The sequence below is a fragment of the Geotrypetes seraphini genome, chromosome 6, assembly GCF_902459505.1.
Source record: "Geotrypetes seraphini chromosome 6, aGeoSer1.1, whole genome shotgun sequence".
Classification (NCBI taxonomy): Eukaryota; Metazoa; Chordata; class Amphibia; order Gymnophiona; family Dermophiidae; genus Geotrypetes; species Geotrypetes seraphini.
The window spans coordinates 87,532,487-87,557,566 of record NC_047089.1 but is presented as its reverse complement, the minus strand read 5'-3'; the positions used below and the strand labels follow the sequence as shown (position 1 = coordinate 87,557,566).

The 25,080-nt window shown below is 43.9% G+C and overlaps 1 protein-coding gene across 9 annotated transcripts in view; it reads right to left on the bottom strand.

The window, feature by feature from the left end:
* Nucleotides 1-25,080, bottom strand: part of MYCBP2 (MYC binding protein 2) — a 977,923-nt gene that overhangs the window by 164,486 nt on the left and 788,357 nt on the right. For all 9 annotated transcript variants that reach the window (XM_033949399.1, XM_033949405.1, XM_033949401.1 and 6 more), the window contains one exon: nucleotides 16,381-16,538. In XM_033949399.1, the coding sequence (XP_033805290.1) occupies nucleotides 16,381-16,538 (158 nt within the window). The remainder of the gene's footprint in view (nucleotides 1-16,380; nucleotides 16,539-25,080) is intronic.

Sequence of the window (25,080 nt, the reverse complement as noted above, 5' to 3'; positions counted from 1 at the left end):
CCCTTCTTTGTAACCACGCTAATTTGTCCCCTTGGTAGTCCGGGAAGATCTGCTCGATGATAGTCCATTTTAGATCTTGGAATGTGTGGTTAAGTTGTAAGCAATGAGGCACCATAGGGGAAGTTATAGATTGAGTGTTAATCCGGCTGCGATGCTCTATGAGGCGCGTTCTAATGGTCCTTTGCGTACGCCCTACATAGCCCATCCGACATGGACATATAATGATATATATGACCCACTTAGATGTACATGATGTGTTCGATTTATGGACATATTGTTTGTGTGTCACAGGATGTTCCCAGTCCATGCCTTCAATTGTAAGGGCACATATGTCGCAGGTGTTGCCGCATTTGGTATGGTGACCTCCCTGATGGCTTTGCACATGCATTGAGGAATATTTTGATCGGACCACCCGGTCTGCGATATTTTTAGGGCGTGCATATGCGATGCACGGAAAATCCCGAAACTCTGGGTGTAACTGTAGAACGTGCCAGTGAGTCCTGATGCTCCGGGCTACCTCAGAAGCTTGGTCAGAGAAAGTTAGTACACAGATAGTTTTAGTATCATCACCTGCAGGGGTTTGAGAAAGCAACAGGGCTCTGTTGGCATACAAGGCCCTTTGATAAGCCTGAGAAAGAACTCTGTGTGGGTACCCCCGCTCTCTGAAGCGGGCGTACAATACTCGGGCCTGCCTGCGAAACTCGTCCAAACTTTACGAGTTGTCATCCCACTAGATTGAAGACATCTTTACCTATTAGCCAATTTCTGCGCATTCGCAGACTATGCACTGATTTGGACGAGTTTCGCAGGCAGGCCCGAGTATTGTACGCCCGCTTCAGAGAGCGGGGGTACCCACACAGAGTTCTTTCTCAGGCTTATCAAAGGGCCTTGTATGCCAACAGAGCCCTGTTGCTTTCTCAAACCCCTGCAGGTGATGATACTAAAACTATCTGTGTACTAACTTTCTCTGACCAAGCTTCTGAGGTAGCCCGGAGCATCAGGACTCACTGGCACGTTCTACAGTTACACCCAGAGTTTCGGGATTTTCCGTGCATCGCATATGCACGCCCTAAAAATATCGCAGACCGGGTGGTCCGATCAAAATATTCCTCAATGCATGTGCAAAGCCATCAGGGAGGTCACCATACCAAATGCGGCAACACCTGCAACATATGTGCCCTTACAATTGAAGGCATGGACTGGGAACATCCTGTGACACACAAACAATATGTCCATAAATCGAACACATCATGTACATCTAAGTGGGTCATATATATCATTATATGTCCATGTCGGATGGGCTATGTAGGGCGTACGCAAAGGACCATTAGAACGCGCCTCATAGAGCATCGCAGCCGGATTAACACTCAATCTATAACTTCCCCGATGGTGCCTCATTGCTTACAACTTAACCACACATTCCAAGATCTAAAATGGACTATCATCGAGCAGATCTTCCCGGACTACCAAGGGGACAAATTAGCGTGGTTACAAAGAAGGGAACAATTTTGGATTTATGAGCTCCAAACACTTACCCCTGCAGGACACAACGATTATATAGAGTGGCATCATACATTTTGAGCTTGTTTTGATTTATCAATTTATCATTTTAATTTTTTCTTTTTTGCTTTGTTCTATTGAATTCAAGGACCTGTCTGGTAGTGCGATACTAATCTGCACCGGTGTTTCACCTGGGTAACATCACGTGATCGTTTACCTGGGTTACGCCTCTTTGTCTGCTGGTTTAAACCGGAGGCGTCTGTTCTGGTCAAGCGCCATTTTCTTCTATTGCTTTCAAGCAGCAGCCGTAAGATTGACCGGTTTCTGCCCAGCGTCAGCTGTTCCTGAGGAAGGGGGAGTACTCCCCCGAAACGGAGTCCCGTAGGACGCGTGGTGATACGCTGATCGCCTTTTTGAAGAAGCTAAGTACCTTCTTTAAATTTTGCTGGTTGAATTTGGACACTTGTTCTTTTTGCTAGCCCCCCTGGATCAGGGGTAGAGACTACTCACTACGAGTGAAGACTAAGTAAGCACTTTAAGCACTGTTTGTGTTATTTTGCACTAAATTCACTGAGTGCCCAAGGATGTTTCACAGTTGACACCTTTTGGTGTATGCCAGTGACAGCCGTTACCTCCATTAGGAGGTGGCTGTGTGACTGAGGGCTCTCTACACAGTTCTAAGTTATATTTTCTTAGGTTATTTATAGTGGAACACTTTAGTTCCTTTTTTCTCCTCGTGGGCGGTCTCTACCCCTGATCACAGTTTTTCGCCTTGGGGCTTGGGAGTATTCTAGTTCTTTTCTTGTAACTAAGGACATTGCACATTCCTGGCTGCAAAAATGCATAATGTTGGGACTGATTCCATATTTTCTCTTAAATATGCTGTCCAAAATTATAAACAAATTTCATAGTGCAAAGTCCCAACAAAATATTTAAAATCCCTTTCTACCCCATACCAGCCTTTCTCCTTTGACAAGGTGAGGGAAGGGACGACTGGCCCATCAGGGATTTTTGATTTTCTCTTGGGATGGGGAAGTTTGTTTTTAATTTAGGTAGGCTCCTTTAATAATCTTCCCAGAAGTATCAGTTCCTTAGGGACCTAATACTCCCGTGGGAAGTTAACTACACCTCTGTAGGGCTAGATACCATTTGGCCTAAAATGCACAGTGAAAAGGTTAAATACCTTTACATAATAATGAGATACTTTCCATATGATACACTTTATTATTTTGCCATACAGTGGGCCTGATTTGTTTTATATTAAACTCCTCATCAATGTGTTTTAATGCAGATTAACACTACAGTAATTTAGAGTTCTATGACATTTTACAGCTGTTCTTACTTTCCACTGCTTTTCTCCTAACCCAGATAAAAGTTACAATTCAAAATGTTGTTTTAATTCACACAGATACAACACTTTTAGCTGCCAAGAAAAACAGTATGTACACTTTCATTTTGAAAACTGAAAACAAAAGCAGCTGTATTGCATACAGTAGTCTTCAAATTATAACCTTATAGCTTTCTCAACTTTAACTTTCCCTTATGATAGTATAGTTCCAAGGTTTTTGCCTCTTCTTTTGCTTTCTTTTTATTTCACAATTTCATGTATTTTAATTTGATGATGCATCTTATCAAATTGCTAAAGGAGAGGTACAATAATTAAAGAGAACAGAACTAATACAATTTAAATTATCAGCTTAGCATCCATCCAACCCCATTCATCCATTACCTTAAGAAATGAGTAAAGATGCAGCAAGAAAAAGAGAAAAAAACATCTTTATTTACCCTCTATCAAGTCCACCACAGGATGGGAGAAAACAGAAAAGGTAGAATGCTGAACAAATCAAAATTATTCAGATGAAAAAAAAGCAAATGAAGGTGCTGAAGGCTTGGTCCAATATCAACAAACCACATAACACAAATGAAGACCATCAGTTAAAGATAATTAATTTTCATATCAGAAAACTTATTATGCAGTCTCCTCAGATCTTTAGGGCTGAAAAAATATCTACAGTATTTACAGAAAATTCAATCAAATATTTTGAAGGATATTACAAGAAAAATTTCCCACCACACCTAATCATTTCTTGATGCATCTGCAGAAAAAAGTCTACACACACCAGAAAAGTGTCATACCCTATGACTTTTTTCTGCCTTGCTCTGTCTTTGTTTAACTTGCTCCCTGTTTCTCTCAGATTAGAGAATGACACAGGGAAAAAATTTATCCCCGTCACCGCCCCATCCCTGCGACCACCGTCCCTGTCCCCGCCCCATCCCTGAAACCACTGTCCCCACCCCATCCCCGCAACCACTGTTCCTGCAGCATCCATACAAGCCTCAGTACTGCAATATTTAGCTTATTCCTTCCTTATAAATCAAGGTTCTGGCTGCTGAACTAGAGAAAGAGATGTTCAGCTGGCAGGGCTTTGTTTATAAATTTTTATAAACACAACTAATATACTTTATCCTAAAGCAAAATAAATAAATAAATATAATTTTTTTTTCTACCTTTGTTGTCTGGTTTCTGCTTCCCTTCTCTTCTCATTCAATTCCTCCATCCACTGTCTTCTCTCTGCGTCTTTCATTTGCTCTGTTACTGTGTCTCTCCCTTCACCCCCCTCAATTGGTCTGACACCCATCTTCTTCCCTCTGCTCCCCCATAGTGTGGCATCTCTGTCTTCTTCCTTCAAGCGTATTTTCCCTACTCTCTTTTCCCCATCTCCTTCAGTGTTTTCTCCCCACTTTGTCATCCCAATTTCCCTTCAGCATTTTCTCCCCACTCTGTCATCCCAATTTCCCTTCAGCATTTTCTCCCCACTCTGTCATCCCAATTTCCCTTCAGCGTCTTCTCCCCACTCTCTGTTCCCCATTTCCCTTCAGCGTCTTCTCCCCACTCTCTGTTCCCCTTGTCCTTACAGCATCTTCTCCCCATTCTGTCTTCCCCATGTCCTTGCAGCGTCTTCTCCCCACTCTGTCTTCCCCATGTCCTTGCAGCGTCTTCGCCCCACTCTGTCTTCCCCATGGTCCTTTCAGCGTCTGTTCCTCTCCACCCCCCTTCAGTGTCTGTTCCTTCCCTCCACCACCCTTCCCTCTCGCCACCTCACCGCCCTTTGGCACCCCTCACGCAGGCCCTCCCTCCTTACTACCTACCCGAATCTATCTATCTATTTCCCTCCCTCTTCTTTACCTTCCCGGTGCATTTTGAATAACTTTCACAAAGCCGTCGGAGCCTGCAAGCAGTAGCGTGCGTGTGTGGGTGGAAGCTTCGCTTCTGATGCAGTGAGCACTACCCCCCCACCCCTCACCGTTACGGTGGATTACCCGCGGCTACCCACGACTAGCTGTGGGTAACAGCCACCGTGTCATTCTCTATCTCAGATTTGAACAGTCATCAGTCTGTTGATTACTGACACGTCTGGGCCAGCGGCGCACAAGCACGCTGCTGCGTGTGCAGGCGCCACTTCTGAATGGCTGCTCAGTTCTACTGAGGCAGCCCATTCAGAAGTGGCGTCTGCACAAGCAGCAGTGCACTTGTGCGCCGCTGGCCCCGACATGCCGGTAATCAGCAGACAGCAGCTCTGCGAAGCACCAGTGACCGGCCCAATTAGGGAAGTGTCCGGGCCTAGACATTAGCACGCTTGTGTGCTGCAGGCCCCGACAAGCAGCAGGCAGCCGTCCACCTACCTCCAACATTTAAAGGTACCGCTGGGGGAAGGGGGGAAGCTGGGACAGAATTTAACAGTGCTGGGGGGCTGGGGTTGAATTTAACGGTGCTGGGGGGTATGTAAAAATGATGATTGATTGGGGGGTGCTGGGACGGAATTTAAAGGTGCTGGGATTGAATTTAAATGTGCTGGGGGTATGTAAAAATGATGATTGATTGGGGGTGCTGGGACGGAATTTAAAGGTGCTGGGGTGCTGGGATTGAATTTAAATGTGCTGGGGGTATATAAAAGTGATGATTGATTGGGGGGGCTGGGATGGAATTTAAAGGTGCTGGGGGTATGTAAAAATGATGATTGATTGGGGGGCTGGGACAGAATCTAAAGGTGCTGGGGGTAAGTAAAAATGATGATTGATTGGGGCGGCTGGGATGGAATTTAAAGGTGTCGTGTATATATTAGTATACAATTTGGTTCAGAATGTTTTTTTTCTTGTTTTCCTTCTCTAAATCTGGGATGTATCTTATGGAGTGAAAAATATGGTAGTTGGCTATGAGGACTAGGGGACATGCAATGAATCTACTAAGCAGTAAACGTAAAACAAATCAAAGAAAATATTTCTGCATGCAACGTGAAATTAAATTCTAGAATTCACTGCCAGAGAGCGTGGTAAAAGCAGTTAGCAGGTGTTTTAAAAACATTTGGATAAGCTCCTAAAAGAAAAGTCCATAAACCATTATTAAGTTGAACTTGGGAAAACCCACTGCTTATTCCTGGGATAAGCAGCATAAAATCTGTTTTTTGGGGGGGATTATGCCAAGCACTTGTACCCTGGATTGGCAACTGCTTGTAACAGGATGCAGGGCTTGATAGACCTTTGATCAGTCCTAGTATGGCAGGGATGTCAAACTCAATCACATAAGAGGCCGAAATCTAAAACATAGGCTAAGCCATGAGCCAAATGTTTTATTAAGATACTTGGGGGTCCTTTTATTAAGGTACGCAAACTGATTTAGCGCACGCTAAATGTGCACCTTAATAAAAGAACCCCTTACACTTAGTAGAAGTATAGGGTTTCAACCTCTCCAACCCCATGCTGGCTCTGTGATGTAATCTGACATATTGTAATCACAGAACAGAAAATAAAATTATTTTTTCTACCTTTTGTTGTCTGGTCATTATTCAAATCATGTTGGTCCCAGGCTCTGGTTGTCTTCTGATAACTCGCTTGCCAGGGTCTCCTGCCCATTTATCATTTTCTTCTTTCTCCATGCTAACCATCCATCTTCCATCTCTGTCCTCCCCTTCTGTTTCCCTTCCCAAGAGGTATGGCATCTTTCCTTTTTCGTCTCCATCCCCGCAGCTGCAACGATGGATCCCACCATCCCCAGATCCACCATCTCTCATTTTCTCAACTACCCTTTCATTCACCATCCCTTGTGTCCAACTTCTCTCCCTTTCTATTCCTTCACTCCCTCCATCCCATTGTCCACTATCTCTCTCCCTCTCTTCTGTTTTAGACCCATTATTTCTTCCCCTCCCCCCACCCCAAAGAGATTAAATGCAACAGCAGTTCTTTGCAATAACCTCACACAGCAAAAATGATTTTTAAAGTACAGAGCTCACCCGCAAATTTGCGGTCAGCAATTCGCAGTCCCGGTCATTTGCGGTATTTTCTGACTGCGAATGACCAGCCGGAGAGGCTGAAAGAGGGCAGACGGAGCGCCGGCAAGTGAAGGAAATATTCGTGGTATGCTCCAACCGCCTCTTCCTGTACTAAAGTTGGGCCTCACCAATCAGGAGCTACGTGTCAAAGCAGCTCCTGATTGGTGAGGCCCGGCTTTAGTACAGAAGAAGCAGTCGGAGCATACCGCGAGTGATTTCTTTCACTTGCTGGCACTCCGGCTGCCCTCTCCTGCCTCTCCTGTCTCCCCTGCTAAAAACCATATTCGCGGTTTTTCAACATTTGCAGGGCTTCCTGTAACAGAACCCCTGCGAATATCGGGGGAGTACTGTATATATAGGCAGCTAAAGCCATAAAGCAAAAATCAAACAATAATAAATATTGCAAAAATCAATATTTAGATACAACACGTACTAGCGTAATGTTTTGACAATTGTGCTACACTGTTTCCCCCCTTCTTCTTCCCAGTCTCACCTTTGAGATTTGGCCCACCCTTCCTCCCCTCCCTCTATCCTGGCTTCCCGGTCTCCTCTTCAAAGCAGCCTGCAGAAGATCACTGGTTGGCAGTAGCAAACCTCACAGGCTGCCGTCGACCTCCGCAGTACTTTCCCACTGCCTTGGTCCCAACCCCTCCTCTGAGTTTGACACCCCTGTGGTATGTATGGCAATACTTATGTACTTGAACTGCTCTGACTATGTATCCTGGAATTCCAATAGATTTCCACTATGCTGCTCTTTTTTTCCTGTGACAATTGTCCCAACCTCAGGATCAGAAGGGTCATGGCTACCTGGGGCAATGGGGTATCACCACCTCAAGGTGAAGTAGAGTTCCCTGCTCTGCGCCAACTCCTTCACTATACCTGTATATTGTAGATAGCCACACTCGGCATATGCCTAGACAAATTAGGCATAACCTCATACAGCTACGCAGAAATCACCATCATCTTGCCTTTTGACCAATCCACCAATGACACAAAAATCAAAATACATACAACACTAGAAACAATATCACAATGGATGAGACCCCACAAACTAAAGTTGAACCAAGACAAAACCAAATTCCTACTTGTAGGAAAAAACAAAACACCCTCCATAACAAACCTAGAATTAAACTCCATCCTATACCACCTACAACCCAACCTAAAACTGCTGGGAATAATAATAGACAAGGACTGCACCATGCAACTTCAAATCAGCAAAACGGTCCAGAAGACATTCGCAACCATGTACAACCTAAGAAAAATCAGAAAATACTTCAACAAAGAACAATTCAGACTCATGGTCCAAGCGCTAATCCTGGGCCTCCTGGACTACTGTAACAGCCTATTCCTGTCATGCTCCGCCTATACTTTAAAACAATTACAAACGGTGCAAAACACAGCTCTCAGATTGATGTATTCATTGAAAAAATACGATCATATTACCACCGCTTACCAAGACTCACACTGGTTCCCAATACAAGCACACATCTAATATAATAAAGCCCTAAGCGCGCATGCATTCCCACCTGTGTGCGCCCGTTTTCCGTGAGCTGTAGGGACCCGCAGGTAGGAGTGCGCATGCGCGCGGCGGCGCGGAGCCTGTCGGCCGTGGCGGCTCTTGCCGTCTGAAGGAAGGAAGGAGGAAAGGGGACGCGGAGAGGAGGCGATTCGTCTCATAGAGCCGCAAGCCTTCGGTCCAAGAGAGATCATTACGGCGCCGAGGAGGAACTCAAAAAAAAGGCAGGAACTAAAAAAAAAGGCAGTAGCGCCTGCGCAACAGCCGAGCGTTACCATTAGCGGCTCCTCTCACGAGCCAGGACTCCCGCCGGGACCGCAGCCAGCCGCCGATCGCCTCCACAAGCCGCAACCCCAACCTCCTTCCCCTCCCTCCTCTCAACGCACGCAGGGCCCTGACCGAACAACTACAAGAGCACCGACTAATGGTAAAAAAAATTCCATAGAAAGGAGGGGTAGGCAGCTATGGCAGATACTTTAAACGAATCAGAAGCGGTTGTCTTAAGACTGAAGGTTGTGTGGGGTGGATTTTTTTGTTTTTTTCAACACGCATTTCTTGCGGTAGAAAACTTTTAGCAAAATCACATTTGTGGCTGCCCAGGCGAAGGTAAAGTGTCACTGTGCTTAGTTTTCTTAATCCCAGTCAGGTTTAGCTCGATGACAAGCGAACCGTATATGAGCTTCACAAAGCTTTCTTGCCAGGCTCATGGTAGTTTTCACCCAACTGGACCTGTGCCCAGCTTCTTAGTACCAGAGTGCGTGCAAGATCTAAACAGCCAGTGGGCACCTTACTATAACATGAGAAAAAAGGTTGCATAGTGTGCAGCAGGCATTTTGAACTAGAGCATGTCTGTTATGAAAATTTTATAGACCTCCTGGCTTCTTCAGATCAGAGTGGTTAAGAAGTTATTTTAGGGGGAGGGGGAGGGTGGGTGGGGGGGAAATGCTGCTGTTGCTGCTGCACAGGGGGCAGGGAAAGAGACAGAAAGACAGACAAAGAAAGGGGGCCAGGGAGAGAGAAAGACACAGAGAGAGAGAGACAGAAAGACAGACAGACATATATTCTAGCACCCGTTAATGTAACGGGCTAAAAGACTAGTACAATATAAATTCTTTTGCACCCTCTTCAGAGCCCTAAATGGAACTGGTCCCAGCTACCTAAACAAACACCTGATCAGAAATAAGGACCAAGGAGAACACAGGCTCTCTTCACCTATTCCCCAGCAAAAGGCATACAAAGCAAAAAACTATATGACGAACCACTAGCCACCAGAGCAGCAAAAATAGTCTGCCACCTCTCCAAGCTACTAACCAACTACAAAACATTCAGGATAGAACTGAAAACTATACTTTTCAAAAAATTTGTCAAATGAGCTAATCAAAAACCTTATAAACCCTCCCCCAAAACCCATCGCTCATGTTAGTCTTCAATTCGTGTAAGCTCACTCTATCTATCAACTCTCCCTGGGAATGTCCAGGCCATTTCTTTTTGTAAACTGCCTAGAACTGAAAGGTATTGGCGGGATAGAAAACACTAATGCAAAATAATGTAATCAGGGGTACCCACACTTTTGGGGCTTGCGAGCTACTTTTAAAATGACCAAGTCAAAATGATCTAACAACAATAAAATTTTAAAAAACACAAAGCACACTGTACGCAGAGAAAATGTTAATCATCATTTATATTCCGGGGTATTTTCAAAGAGGTCAAGGCAGATGACTTTATGCAATGTCACCTCAGTAACAACTATACAAAAATAGACAAATATACCCCCTCCCTTTTTACTAAACCGAAATAGCGGTTTTTAGCACAGGGAGCTGCGCTGAATGCCCCACGCTGCTCTCGATGCTCATAGGCTCCCTGCGCTAAAAACCGCTATTGCGGTTTAGTAAAAGGGGGCCATAATGCAAAATATAGACAGCAGATATAAATTATCAAAATAGACACATTTTGATCACTAAATTTAAAATAAAATCATTTTTTCTACCTTTGTTGTCTGGTGATTTTATGAGTCTCTGGTTGCACTTTCTTCTTCTGACTGCATCCAATATTACTTCCCTTCTTTCAGCCTCCTGTATGCTTCCTCTCCTCCAGTCCTCATTCCATCCTCCAACTTTTTCTTCCTCTCTCCTTGCTCCCCTTCTTTCTTTGTCTGTTTTTGTCTCCCTAACCCCTAATTTGTCTTTCTCTCTCCATGCGCTTTCTTTCTTTCTTTCTGTCTCCCTGCCCCCTTTCTTTTTTTGTCTTTCTTTCTCCCTGCCCTCTCCCAAGCCACCACCATTTGGGAACAGGCCCCCAAGCCACCAACGTTGAGTTCTGAGCTCTCCCTGCTTCCCGACGCCGTAAACAGGGCGCAGAAGCACCGTGCCAACCAGCCTTCCTCACCGATGTCAATTCTGACATCGGAGAGGAAGTTATGGCCCAGCCAGGCAGTGATTGGCTGGCCTGGAACTTCCTCTCCAATGTCAGAATTGACATCAGGGAAGGCTGGTTGGCCCGGCGCTTTTGTGTCCCGTTTACAGCGTCGGGAAGCAGGTAGAACGCGAAGGCAACGCGAGTCTATCACGGAGACCAGGATAGGCACCCCTGCTGTAAATGATAGACTTACAAATATAGGGCGGTCAACTTTATTTTAACCATACTTAAAGAGGAAATGAGCAAAACAGGAGACAAAAAGTGTCTCAAGTAGCTAGTGCCACATTGGATTCTTCAATCTTCTTTTCTTTTAAAACTCTGTTTAAAATCTATCATTAGATATTACATGCATATAATACTGGGTATCCATACCACTCTTCCAACAAGGTCACGTTTATTTTCTTTTTAATGAAGTTACATTAAATATGAGTATATATATATATCTATCCTGGTGGTATCGGCACAATTTTCAATCTTCTGTAGCACAAGATTCAGTGAAGGTCTAGTTTATCCATTTTTCTCCTTTCATTGTGCATCTACAAAAAGTTCTTTGATATATGGATTGATAAAGAACTGTAGAAGCTGTTTTGAATACAAGTTATCCACATCCTTCTAATATTAGAAGTAGGGAGTTAAAATCAGAAGTTAAAAAATTATATATTACACATACACACAGTTTGCTTATTTTCCACAAGCTCCCTGTGCTCTTGCTGTCTGTTTAGTCATTTCCTCAGCAGGAGCATGATGCTAGATGCAAGGTATAAAGCAGCGGGATGATATGAAAGCACTGACAATAAATACACTTAATTGTACAGTAGGTGTTTAATTGTACAGTAGGTGTTCAATTTGTACTTGCGAACCGGATCTTGCAAAAAGCCACACATAGTTTTCTGCTCCTCCTACTTAGCAGAGGAACACAGAGCCCCCTACAATTGAATCCAAAAGCAAACAAACATCACTGGAACAAAGCATACACAGAAGAGGGCAAGGGGAATTTCGCCGCAAACATAATATTATTCTGTTCTGCCTTGCTGCCTGTACCTTGAGGGAAGTTACTGCCATGCCTTTCTCTAGAATGGCCTGGAGGAAGGCTATGACCACCACAATGGGAGCACACACTGGCTCCACCTGTCTCTAGCACATCAAACACACCTTCCAAGCTTTGGTGTAAGCTGCCATAGTAGAGGGCTTCGTGGACCTTAAAAGAGTGGCAATGACCACATCGGAGTAGCCCCTTTGAATCAAGGCCTTGCACTTAAGAGCCATGCCATAAGAACAAAGTGCTGGGTGTTTTCCATAGGAACCAGTCCCTGACTGAGAAGGTCGTGATGAAGAGGGAGCTTGAGCTTCTTGTCCCGCTGAAGATGGATGAGATCCGCATACCATGGACAGCAAGGCCAGTTTGGGGTCACTAGGATCACTAGGCCCATATGAGTCAAGATCCTGCGGATGACTTGACCCGCAAAGGTGGGAAGAAGTAATTGAGTTCCTGAGTTGGCCAGGGCTGAACCAACATGTCTAGATCTAAATTTCCTGGCTCTGCTCTTGGACTGAAGCATTGTTTGACTTTCAAGTTGTTGGTTGAAGCCACCAGGCCTATTTTTGGTCTGCCTCAACAATGTACTATGAGATAAAACACACTCTGCGAGACAGACCACTCTCTCAAGTCAAGAGCTTAGCAACTGAGAAAGTCTGCTTGTACATTTTCTATTCTGGCCATGGAGAGAGCTTGAAGGTACATTTCTGCCCACCAGAATAGTATCCAAGCCTCCTGACTTCTGGGTTCCCTGCTGATTCACATATACCACTGCTGTGCTGGTGTTGGAAAACATGCTTATCACTTTTCCTTCCAGGGTGCATTTGGAAAGATCTCAACATTAGCCGTATGGCTCGAAGCTCTAGATGGTTGATCAACCAACCCTTTTAATGGGGAGTCCACTGGTCCTGGATGGAATGGTCTCTGCAATGAGCTCCCTAGCCTGAAAGACTGGGGTCGGTCATGAGAGTAATCCACTCCATGATTCGAAGGGGCTTGCACTTCAATAGGGATTCTCCCTGAATCCACCAGCACAGGCTGCTCTGGGTTGGCTCTATCCAGGGGAGTGGAATCTGAAGGGGATGACACTGAGGGGACCACAAAGACAGGAGGGACTCTTGTAGAGGATGTATGTGCATCCTAGTCCAGGGACCCCAATATCTAAAGGTAATGCAAAGCAGTGGTGTTCGGGAGGTAAAGAAATCCATGATCTGTTTCTGGAGCTTTTGTTTGCTTCACTTAGGAAGAAAACCACAACCTTGTGCCATGTCAAACTGAATTCCCAGATATTCTAAATTCTGAGGTGGCACTAGTTGGCCCTTCCTGAAACTGGCAATCCAGCCTAGGCGCTGCAGAAGGGACACCACTGTTTCCACTGCCTGCCTGCGCTCCAGCTGGGACAGAGCCCTGATCAGCCAGTCATCCAGAGAGGGATAAACTTGGACCCCCATTCTGCGGAGATGTACCCCCAATACCACCATCGCTTGGGAAAGATACCGGGGGGGGGGGGGGGGAGGACTTTTGCCAGTCCAAATGGGAGTACTGGAAATGTTGCGGGAGAACATGAAATCTCAGATACTTCTGGTGTATGGAGTATGAAGAAAAGCTTCTGTCAGATCCAGATATGCTAGAAATTCCCTCGGAGTCACTGCTGCAATGACCGACTGCATCATTTCCATTCAAAAGCACGGAATCTTCAGAAAAGCACTGATTGCCTTGAGATTCAGAATGACTCTCCAGTCCTCTGAGCCTTTCTTTGGCATGATAAAGTATAAGGAGTATCTTCTAGAATCCAATTCGCTTTCAGGAACTGGCTCTATGGCTTGACTATCTAAGAGCCGCTGTAGTGTTGCTCAGACCTTTGACGCCTTTTCCAGCCTTCCAGTTGGAAAATCCAGAAACAAATCTGAGGGGAGACCAAAGAAGTCTATTTTGCGTCCCTCCCATATTATGTCCAAGTACCCACTAGCCTGAGGAGATCTGTTCCCATTCCTGGCAAAACTCTTGGCACCTGGTCTCCAATGTGAGGAGGTGCAGCTGAAGTCCTGGCATCATTGGGACTTCTTAGAAGAGGGGCTGGTGCGAGAACACAAAGCCTGCTAGCATCTCGGCTTGCTATAGCATTATTTGTACCCTTAGGAAAATCTCTGTCTGGTTAAGCCCATGAAATTCTAGTGAAACATATGCAAGGGATGAAAATTACTTTGACTCCCCCCAAGGTGAAAGGCAAGGCTTGCCATCTGGACAGACTTAGGACAGTGGTCCGCCAAGCTAGCCATAAGGTCATCCAGCCCCTTGCCAAAAAGCATTTGTCTCTTGAAGGGGAGACTGCTTAGAGTCACCTTAGAGGCTGAATCTCCAGCTTAGTGGCAGATCCAAAGTGGCAGATCCTGTGAGCTGACACTGCATAAGCCAAGACCTTGCCTAGAACTCTTATGAGGTCATACAAGGCATCTGCTATATAGCTCACGTCCTCCAGAACAAGATGGGGGCAGGCATCTTCCTCCGCCGATGGTTCCCGGTGCAATCTCTTGTGACAAGAATGCTGCAAACAAGATAGCTGCTGCAGCCTTAATGCCCAAAGAAGCCACTTCAAAAAGCTTCTTTAAGACCACATCTACCCTTTGATATTGGGAATCTTTAAGCATGACTCCTCCTTCGCTAGGGAGGGCTGCACGCTTATTAACCTGAGCCACTGCCGAATCCACCTTCAGTTGCTCAAACAGCTGCTGAAACTCTGGCGCTATAGGATAAAGCCTAGACATAGCTTTAGTGAGTTTGAAAGAACTCTGGTTTCTCCCACGGTTCTGTGACAAGAGCAGTGAGATCTGGAAGCGCAGGAAAAAGAATGTCAGAGCATTAGAGATGCTCATTACTGCACATTAAGACATGAAGGGCTGCCCTTCCAACTTCAGTTCTTTCACGGTGTCTGTAATGAAATGGTGGACTGAAGCCAACTTAAACAGCCAACGTATGGAGGGGTCATCACCCAGATCAGGGCTCCCTGAGGCATCCTGCTTAACTGTTCCACAAAAGGAATCGGTGTCATCCAGGATGAAAGAAGTGTCTGGTGACAAAAGCGGTATAGTATCAGTTTGCCAAATAAGGCAGTCTGGGTCTGTAGGAACCGGAGCACTGGGGACTTGGGCAGTGGCCTCTGACAAAAAAAAGGCACTGGCCTGGAAGCTTGTGACGTACCTGCCAAATGCCTTGTGAGCCAGATCCGTGAGATATGCTGTCCACATGAACTGGACAAACTCCGGAGAAAAGCCACAAAATGGGGCTGAGGCTGTCTCCCTACGGACCCCTGGAGCCTGCAAAGGGCCCCCGGACTCAGCATGCTTGCATTTTGCGCTGTCACCATAAACAGGTATTGGGCAGGATTTTCTGCCCATTTCTTGGACCTACATTGGATCCCTAGCCCTAGAGGACCCAGAGGAAGTGAAGCTCAAAGCTCCCACCCCTTCTTTGCGTGTGCAGTAGCATGTGGTACATGGATGCTCCTCCGCCACTAGCCCGATGCACTGCACACCTGAATTCATCTGATTAAAGGCCGAGGAGTCCATCCCTAATGATTTTTTTTTTGCAAAATCAAGGAGTTATGAAGCAGAAAAAAGAAGTTGAAAAAAAGATTGATAAAATCCAAGATGGCCACCGTCAGTAAAATTGCACCAAAAGCAGCCCGTGGAGACTATTTGGGGGAAAAAAAGCCGAAAAAAGGGTTTTTGATGTGGGAGACATGAACTCTACCCCCAGAAACTGCTTAAAGCAACATTTTAACCCCCCCCCCCCATTTCCCATAGGAAATAATTGGGCTGTACTCAGTCTCAGAAGTGCCTGCCTTGTCAGTTCTCAATCTGCAGCTGAAATGGAGGGATAGGAATTTCTGACTGAAATTTTCTCCAAACAGATCAATCTTCAGGATCTTCGGGCTTCCAGTCGGACGGACCCCGATCAAAACCTCCACAGAACCTCAACATGCTCCCTGAGGTGATAAATGCAGTTTGTACCCCAACACCATAAGGGCTCTTACTCAGGGCACATACAGCCTGCACTTAAGCCTCTAACAAGGTCAGAAGGCAAGTTTGCTCCAAGGGGAATGGACCCTGAGTTCTTAGGTGGCACACAGCAGGCTGGCTCCACCTGAAGCTTGCCCTGTGAAGCAGCAGTCCGGCTCTACGGGAACTGCTTCCTTTTCCAAGCAGAGAACTCCTGAATAAGGGGATCTAAATGCATCAAAACCACCAAAAAGAACAAACTTACGTTAAAAAAAGAAGAAGAAGAAGAAATAAGCAGAGCAGAGCAGATCAGATCAGATACACTTCTGCATGGTTTGCTTGCAGAAAGAAAATCTGTAGGGGTTCCGTGTTCCTTTGCTAAGTAGGAGCAGAAAACAATGTATATGGCTTTCTGAAAGACCCGGTTTGTGGGTACAGACTGAACACCTACTGTACAGACTCTGGAGTAGATGTAACAGAATAAAAACTGCAAATGACAAACTTTCTACACTCAACCTTTCTAAAAAGACAAGAAAATAAATCATCTCGATACTCAAATCCTTAGAAAATGAGTATTTTTTTCTCTACCTGCATCTCCACTGTTGACTCTTCGCCTGGGGATGGCCTTGACTCTTGCTGGCAAAATGGAGTGCTGTTTATCATATTCTGATGCAACAACTGAGTATGACCTTTGGAAGACTGTACGTTTAGCTGAATCACTGTCAGTTATGGGACTTGTCTCTAAACTATAGAAAAAAGAAAATGTAGCCACACTTGACACATAAAGTTTGAACATAAAATGCATTTTCTTAAGATGGAAGGGGTAAGAAGAAATGTATTAATAATCAAAATAGGGAGATTAACAATCATGCATGTCTTCAAATGTAACATAGAAAATGCATACATACATACATTCATTATTATTAATATTTTATTTATTTATTTACCACTTATATCCTGCTTACATAATTAAAAATGTTGTATTTTAATGCTATATGAAAAAGATTGTATTTTATATTAGCCTCTTCAAAATGGTGGGCCTTTTCCTTCTCAGTGCATCCTGGGATTGACCAGGGAGGAGCCAAAGGCCCTGATTGGCCTGGATACCTTAAGCCCCTCCTATGGGATTTTAATATTAATGATCTATTTGCATGGTTGGATCGGAGAATGAGCGATAACATGGAAAAACATGAGGTGAGTTATTTTGTGCATCGGGTCAGCAAATACGATCAGTCACTAAACCAGTCAAACTGGTTTAGTGACAATCATAGACTTTAGTGCATCTAGCCCATGGTTACCACACCATTTTACTCAAGCACAATTTAAGAATGCTGCTGTTGGAAAAGAACATTGGGATCATCACAGTTGCTTGGATTACTGGAAAGTATGTATCTGCAAAATTTTTTTAACATACATGCTAGGGTATACTTTGCAGAGCTTTCTGATATATCATTTGGATTTAAAATAGTAATTTTTATAGTAAATACATATGGAGTTATTTTCATAACATGGTATCTTTGTAAAATGACAGACATTTATTTTTTGCTTCTTTAATGATTGCCAATATCATACAAATTTATATCTGCTCCAGAGAAGGTGTAAATGTATGAAAGTATTGTGTGTGTGTGCAGATGCCTATTTTACAAAAAAAAAAAAAATCAAAAGATGCATACATCATAATTCTACCCAAATTACATCCCCAAGAACACCTACATGTAGCTGTGTAAAAGTTGGTCTAATCTTAAAAAAGTGCCTATTTTTTTCATGTATAGTATATCCATGTGCAGTGTTTAAGATTCACTTTCAGTGTACAGAGCAATTTTTACTTGTGAAAAAGGTTTTATACAATTTTAACCATTATGATTTATAAACTAAGCACAAGCACCATTATTTTTTTCCAAGGAGCATTAGATGAAAGATGCTAATCTGCATTGCTACGACAGATACATGAATTTAAACTGGATATTTGGTATTGTAGATTGTTTTATATGATTAGTTTATTGGGTTTCATTTACTAGGAATAGTATTCTTCCCACTGATCAAAGGCAGCATGGAAAAAAATGCCAAATGGATCTCCAGGCCCCACTGAATACCTGCCTTGAAAACTTCCTCATTTACCAATTCTTCTATTTGGTTAGCAACTGACAACAGATTGAGCATGGATGACAGTGAGCAAGAAGGAATGGGGCAAGTAGTGGGGAAAAAGGAAGAGTACATAGTTGGAGGAATGATTGTGATTCAAGTGTGGGACATTCTATAATGCCTTTCCACCCAAACACCCTTACCCACAACCTCATAGAAACATAGAAGATGACGGCAGAAAAGGGCTACAGCCCATCAAGTCTGCCCACTCTGCTTACCCACCCCCTGTCTATGCCCTAATGACCCAATTTCCTTATCTTGACCCTTGTAGGCATCCCACATGGGTATCCCATTTATTCTTAAAGTCTGGCACGCTGTCTGCCTAGATCACCTGCACTGGAAGCTTGTTCCAATGATCAACCACTCTCTCTGTGAAGAAATACTTTCTGGTGTCGCCATGAAATTTTCCGCCCCTGAGTTTGAGCGGGTGCCTTCTTGTGGCCGAGGGTCCCTTGAGAAAGAAAATATCATCTTCCACTTCGACACGTCCCGTGAGGTACTTAAATGTCTCTTCTTACACGGATACCCCCGTTCAAAGATACATACACATTCAGACCATAAACAGCTCTCTGAAGTTGCTATGCAATTCATGGTTTATTTTGCTTGAGATGATTGTTTGAAATACTTATGATTTATCTTTTATCTCATTTTGATGGTTTTATCATTCCATATCGACTTTGTCTTGTTTGTATTCAAGAAATCCATGAAGACTAATTAACACCGTATGAAACATTTCAATCCTCTGAAGCAACCCGCTCTACTCTGTAACACCTCTGGACATGTCCAGAAATCCTCTTCTGTAATCCACCTTGAACCGCAAGGTAATGGCGGAATAAAAATCACTAATGTAATGCATTGAATGAAATAAATTATCCATATAAGCCCCACAATTTTCAGTTCTATAACATACTTTCCACATCCAAAATGAAGCTAGGACATTTCCCTTTAATACTTGACATACAAAAATATATAATTTTTATAATTAGGGTATTATCTTGGAATTAACAAATGTTCCACAGCTAGATGCTTTATATAAAGGAACATACAACAATGCAAAAAAGACAATTGGAATACCTACCACTTATACCTTACCAAAACAGAACTAAGTCCTGGGACTCAAAGTGCAACAACCCCTACCTATGAAAAGGCAGCACTGCAAACAGCACTCCTATACTTTTCCTATAGGAGAAACAAAACAAATGAGATTGCTACAGAGCCCATGACAGGACCTACTTGCTAACCAAATTCTTCACCTTGGTCAAACACACTAGACCCGGAGAGACTCTCACTTAATATAAAATAAGGCACAACAAATTAGAAACAAATATGCAAACAAAAACTGAAATAGAAACCTTAAAAAGTTAGACTCTATGAACCATGCAATACTGGATAAAGGGAAACAGAAATGCATTTCTTCTTGTATCACGCAAAATACAAAAACGATAAGAGATGCACATTTCCCAAAACTGACCCATTCCAATCCTTAAAAACTGAAAACAAACTTTGTTCTCTACCTTTATTTGGGCATTTTTTTTCTAAGTGTGTTGGTCCTAGTTTTTCTCTTCCACTTTCCTTGTGTCTATCTTCTCCTAAGCTTTTCTTCCAGGTTTGCCTTTCCATTTATTCTCATCTTCTTTCCCTTCTCAACATTTCTGTCACTGATCTTTTTCTTTTCATTTTTCTCTACCTCCATATACACTCATATCTAATTGTACCCTTAATTTTTAATTCCCAAATTGATCCTGGAGTACCCCCTTTGCCAGCCACATTTTTGGGATGTCCACAATGAATATGTATGAAAGAGATCTGCATATAATGGAGGCAGTGCATGCAAATTAATCTCATGCATATTCATTGTGGATATCCTAAAAACCTGGCAAGGAGGTACTTCAGGACTGACTTGGAAAACACATCTACTTCATAGTCTCTCCCTTTTCACTTCCCATTTCCAACACTCCTATTGTTCCTTCCCCATGTATGTCTCTCTATTCCATCTCCTATATTCTCCTTTATCTTTTACCCACTCCCTAGTGCTCAATTTCCATCCTCTATACTCACTCTTTTACCTTTATCATCCCATGTTCCATCCCCCTTCTCTCCTTCTTCCCCGTGCTTCCACAAGCCATTCTTCACCCTCCTACTGACTTCTTTAGCCATCTTTTTAGTCCCATTTCCACCCTCTCTCACTCCTTTCAGAGACCCATTCTTTTCCTTTCTCATACTACAGCACCCCATATCTTTCCACTGCTTCTCATCTTATCACCAGTTGTCCAGGTCTTTCACACCAAATCTCAACCTCTCCCACCCCTTCAGCAACTTTCTCTTACTCCCATCTTATGACCTTATTCATAATTCCAACCCATCTAACATCCCCCATACCTACCCCCTACCATCCCCCATACCTACCCCCTACCATCCCCCATACCTACCTCCTTCAAATTCTGACTCCGTTCCTTTCATTTGTAGTTCCCTGCTCTATTCCATCCTCTCCCCACCACACCACTATTCTCCTAACTCAATCACTAAGTCCACATTCTTTGGAATGGTGTAGCTGCCTAATAACATTTAGCTCCCACTGCAGCTCACTTAATCCTGCATTACCCCAGGTACAAAAACTTAAGATTGTGAGTCCACTTGGGACAGAGAGATACTGTAATATGTAAAGTTGTAAATTGCTTTGGTTGTACCACAGAAAAGAGGTTTCTCAAATGCATTACCCTCCTTTTTCTGATTCTTCTTCTCTGTCTCTGCCTCCCACTTCAATCGTTCTCTCCCACCCTTATGCACTGCTTTTCTTGAGTCCCTGATTTCCTGAACAGAGCAAAATGTGTTCCTATTATCCAAAATAATGTGCGACACCCCTTCCTATTTTCGCCTCACCTCCCCACCATTCCAACTCCAGTTCATCTCTCTCCCAGGATGCCTACCACCTTCACATTTCCCTAGCTTCTATTTTGCTCTCAACTTCTCCCTTCTCCACCTATCTTTTTTCCATGGTCCAGCACACTGATAGTTTGGAGAGGCCCAAGGTTAACAGCATGTACCTAAAAATGGATTTCTACATAAACAGTCTACAGCTGCTGTGAGGAACAAGGCATGACACTTTATATATTTTAAATTCAATTTTTCAAGTTCTAACCAATGCTAAACCGCATACACACCAATGGGAACAATTCACAGTATCTGGTAGTGGAGGAATTGAAATCATACAAAACCTTGGAGGAAAAAAAAAAAAAAAGATACTGAGATTCTTATCCTATCATAACAGCACTAACTCACAAGACTCAAACAGTAAACACCTTATTTACATAAAGGTAGCACTGCAAATACTACACTGGGCCCTAAAGAAAGATTAGATTCTTAACTCAATCATCTTATTTCTTGTAAATGGGTATGTCATTCTGGACAAGCAGGTAGTGAATCAAAACCCGCATGCTTTGCAGAAGGTATCAATCATAGTTTTCAACTCCTCCTTCCTCAGTAGAATGTGCTGACCCCTTCAGTTTGTACCAAAGCAGGCAATAGCCCTTATAACAGAATATAAGAAGGGGTATGGGAACACTCCCCGATAAAACAGGTCTGTTCTGCTCTGCAAGAAGTATACTAAACACAATTTATGAACAATCTGAAACAATAAAAACAGCAGTGTAAAACAACTACAAGCATTACTGGAGCTCATACATTCCCCAATGCGTGATATGATTGTTTGTTTCTCTCTCTCTCTCTCTTTTTTTTTTTTTACAATTACATAAGTGCTTGTATCCCTTAAATCTGACTGGCCTGAACATATCAGACTAGAAACTGTCATTTCTGTTTTGAGACAGTACTCAGGAAGCAGTTGAGTTGTTTGAGTACAGGGCAGGGGTCCAGAATGACACACCTATTTACAAGAAAGAAGATTATTGAAGTAAGAACCTAATCTTTCTTTCTAGTGCAAAAGGTGTGTCATTCTGGACAAGTGGAAGTACCAAAGAGGTACCTGGAGCCCATGGTAGGACTGATGAACCTGCCTTCAACACTGAGGACCCAACCGCCGCATCCACTCTCGCTGCTACGTCCACTCTGTAGAACTTTGTAAAATCATGAACAGTGAACCAGGTAGCCACCCTACAGATCTCCTCAGGTGGGATCACCCAGGTCTCTGTATTTGAAGAAGCAATGCTTCTCGTCAAATGTGCTCTCAAAGATATCGGTGGCTGTTTCCTTCAGGCAATGTAAGCTGACTCAATGGCCATGTAAATCCATCTAGAGATAGTAGCCTTAAACGCCGGCTTGCCTAGTTTAGCTTGACTGGTGAGCATGAATAAATGATCAGAGAAGAAACATAGAATATGACGGCAGAAAAGGGCCGGCGGCCCAACAAGTCTGCCCACTCAAGAACCCTCCCTCAGCAAATTTGCCTCTCCCATGAGTCCGTTTTTTAAGCATGACTCTGTAGCAACCCCACTTGTTTGTCCCAACGTCTCGAAGTCAAAACTCATTAGTGACCTCAAGATACTGAAGTATTACTCTCTGCATATCCAACAACCATAGAACATTGCCTTTTTTTCCCTCAGACCTTATGGAGTGGAATGCCGGCAATCATTACTTCTTGAATGACGTGGAAAGCTGAAACTACCTTTGGCAAAAAGGAAGGCACCATGCACAGGGGAAACTCCTACATCTGAAGTCTTGAGAAAAAGATCTCTGTAGGAAAGCCTGCAACTCTGAGACTCCTCTTGCTGATGTGATAGCTACTAAGAAGGCTGTCTTCACCGAGGGATCCATCAAAGAAATCTGCTGTAAAGGCTCATAAGGGGCCTTGGTCAGACCCTGTAGGACAATGTTGAGGTTCCATGATGGAACGGGCTGACAAACAGGTGGATGCAACCTGAGAGCCCCCTTCAAGAACTTGGCTATATCTGGATGAGAGGACAGGGAGACATTCACTTGGGCTCTGAAATATGAGATACCTGCCACTTACACTTTGAAAGAACCGACAGCTAGCCCCTCTTCTAATCCTGCTTGGAAAAACATTAGCATCACTGAGATTGGAGCTCACAGCGGTTCCACCTTGTCTTTAACACACCAGTGCTGAAACATCACCACCAGTGCTGAAACATCTCCTAGCCCTTAGCATAAACTGAGACTGTGGTTGGCTTCTTGGCTCTAAGGAGAGTAGCAATAACTACCTCTGAATATCCCCTGCATATTAACTCTGTGCACTCAAGAGCCATGCCGTAAGACTAAAGAGTTCCAGTTCTTCTAGGGCATGTACTTTGAACCAGAGACACGTATCCCTCTGTAGATGGATCAGATCTAAGGCCAACAGAGTCAATCTGGGGCTAACAAGACTACCACCACTAGGTGGTTTTCAATCTTTTTTTAATTACTCGGCCCATCATGGGCCATGTGGGAAACATGTATAAGAGCTTCCTTTTCAGTCACTGCTGAACTAAAGCATCCAATCCAATGCTTTCAGGTTTTTATCTGCAGCTGTAAAAATGATTCACTTTCTTGTTCACTGTCATGCTCATCAAATCAAATGTTGGATTACTCCAGAGTTGCACAATGCTTTGGAAGGCCTCTGGAGACAACCATTGTCTTGGATGTAGACTCTGACTGCTGAGAAAATTGGCTTGCATGTTGTCGATTCCAACTACATGTACTGCGGATATCACTTGTAGGTGGGCCTGTGTCCATCTGAACCACAATTGAGCCTCTAGACATAGAGGAATACTCTTGGTGCCTCCTTGATTAATAATATAAGCCACTGCTTTGGCATTGTTTGAGAAGAGTCAGATTGCCTTACCTTCTAGGGATTTTTCCAGCTTCTGTAGCATTAGCCTTATAGCCTGAAGCTCCAGTCTGTTGAGGACTACTTCCTTTTAGTTGGTGTCCATCACCCTTGAATCAGGTGACTGCTGCAATGGCCTTCCCAGTTGTACAAGCTGGCATCCTTCGTCAGAGTCTCCCACGAGTCCAGTCAAAGAGCGACTAAGTCCAGCCAAAGAGCGACTTCAATAGCGACTGAGGTCAAAGCCACCAGCACATGCTAATTCATGCTTTTGATGTCCAAGGCAACGGCATCTGGAGCAAATCCTTTTGAGGAGACCAACGGGTCAAAAGAGTCCTGCAATAGATGCATGTGTACCTTCTGTGGTTGCTGTCATAGATTCTAGAACTAGTGCCACGCAATAGAGGTTGCAATGGCCAGGATGTCCGTTATTTGCTTGCTAATCTTCTGTTTGCATGGCTCTGGAAGATAGACATGGCCTGGTATCAGGTAGCTCTGTCAAAAATTCACGATCCAACCCAAGTTCTGCAAGACCTGGATTACCTGTCATACTGCCTTTTTTCCCTTGGCCTGGAATGGGGCTCTGATCAGCTAATTGTCCAGGTACAGATGCATCTGTAACTCTGCTTTGTGGAGGTGAGCCACTGCTACAACCATCACTTTGGTGAATGTGAGAGGTGCTATTGCCAGTCCAAAGGAAGTGCTGAGAACTGATAATGTCTTTGCAGCACGTAGAATTTTAAATACTTCCCGTGCTCCAGAAAAATGGGAATGTGCAGATAGGCCTCCGCCAAATCTAGAGGAGCCAGCAATTCCCCCTGGTGCTACAGCTGCAATGACTGACCGGACGGTTTTCATTTGTAATCATGGGATTTTCCAAACTGCATCAGCAGACTTGAGGTCCAGAATAGGTCTCCAAACGTCTGATCCTTTCTTGGGCACTACAAAATACATGGTGTACCTGCTCAAGCCCGATTCTTCAGGTGGTATGGGCTCTATTTCTTGAATGACCAACAGCTTTTGCACTATAGAAAGAACTTTGTTCACTTTCTCCAGCTTGCTTGTCGGGGAGGTTACAAACAAGTCTGGTAAAGAGTGGGCAAATTATATCTAGCACCCATCAGTTCGTAGTTATTTGCTCCCAAGCCTCCACATAGTTCAACAGCTGTCCCCCTATCTTCAGGAGGGACGCTGCAGCTCTGGCGTCATTGTGCTTTTTTAGTGATTTATCAAAAAACAAAGAACTGATGTCTCCTGGACCCTGTGAATCTCTACCGGGATCCTTGATAGGGTCTCTGAGTTGAGGCTCCTCCTGAATACTGATGAAAACATTGTGAGCCTTGAAAATTAGATCATTCAGCCCCTCTAGG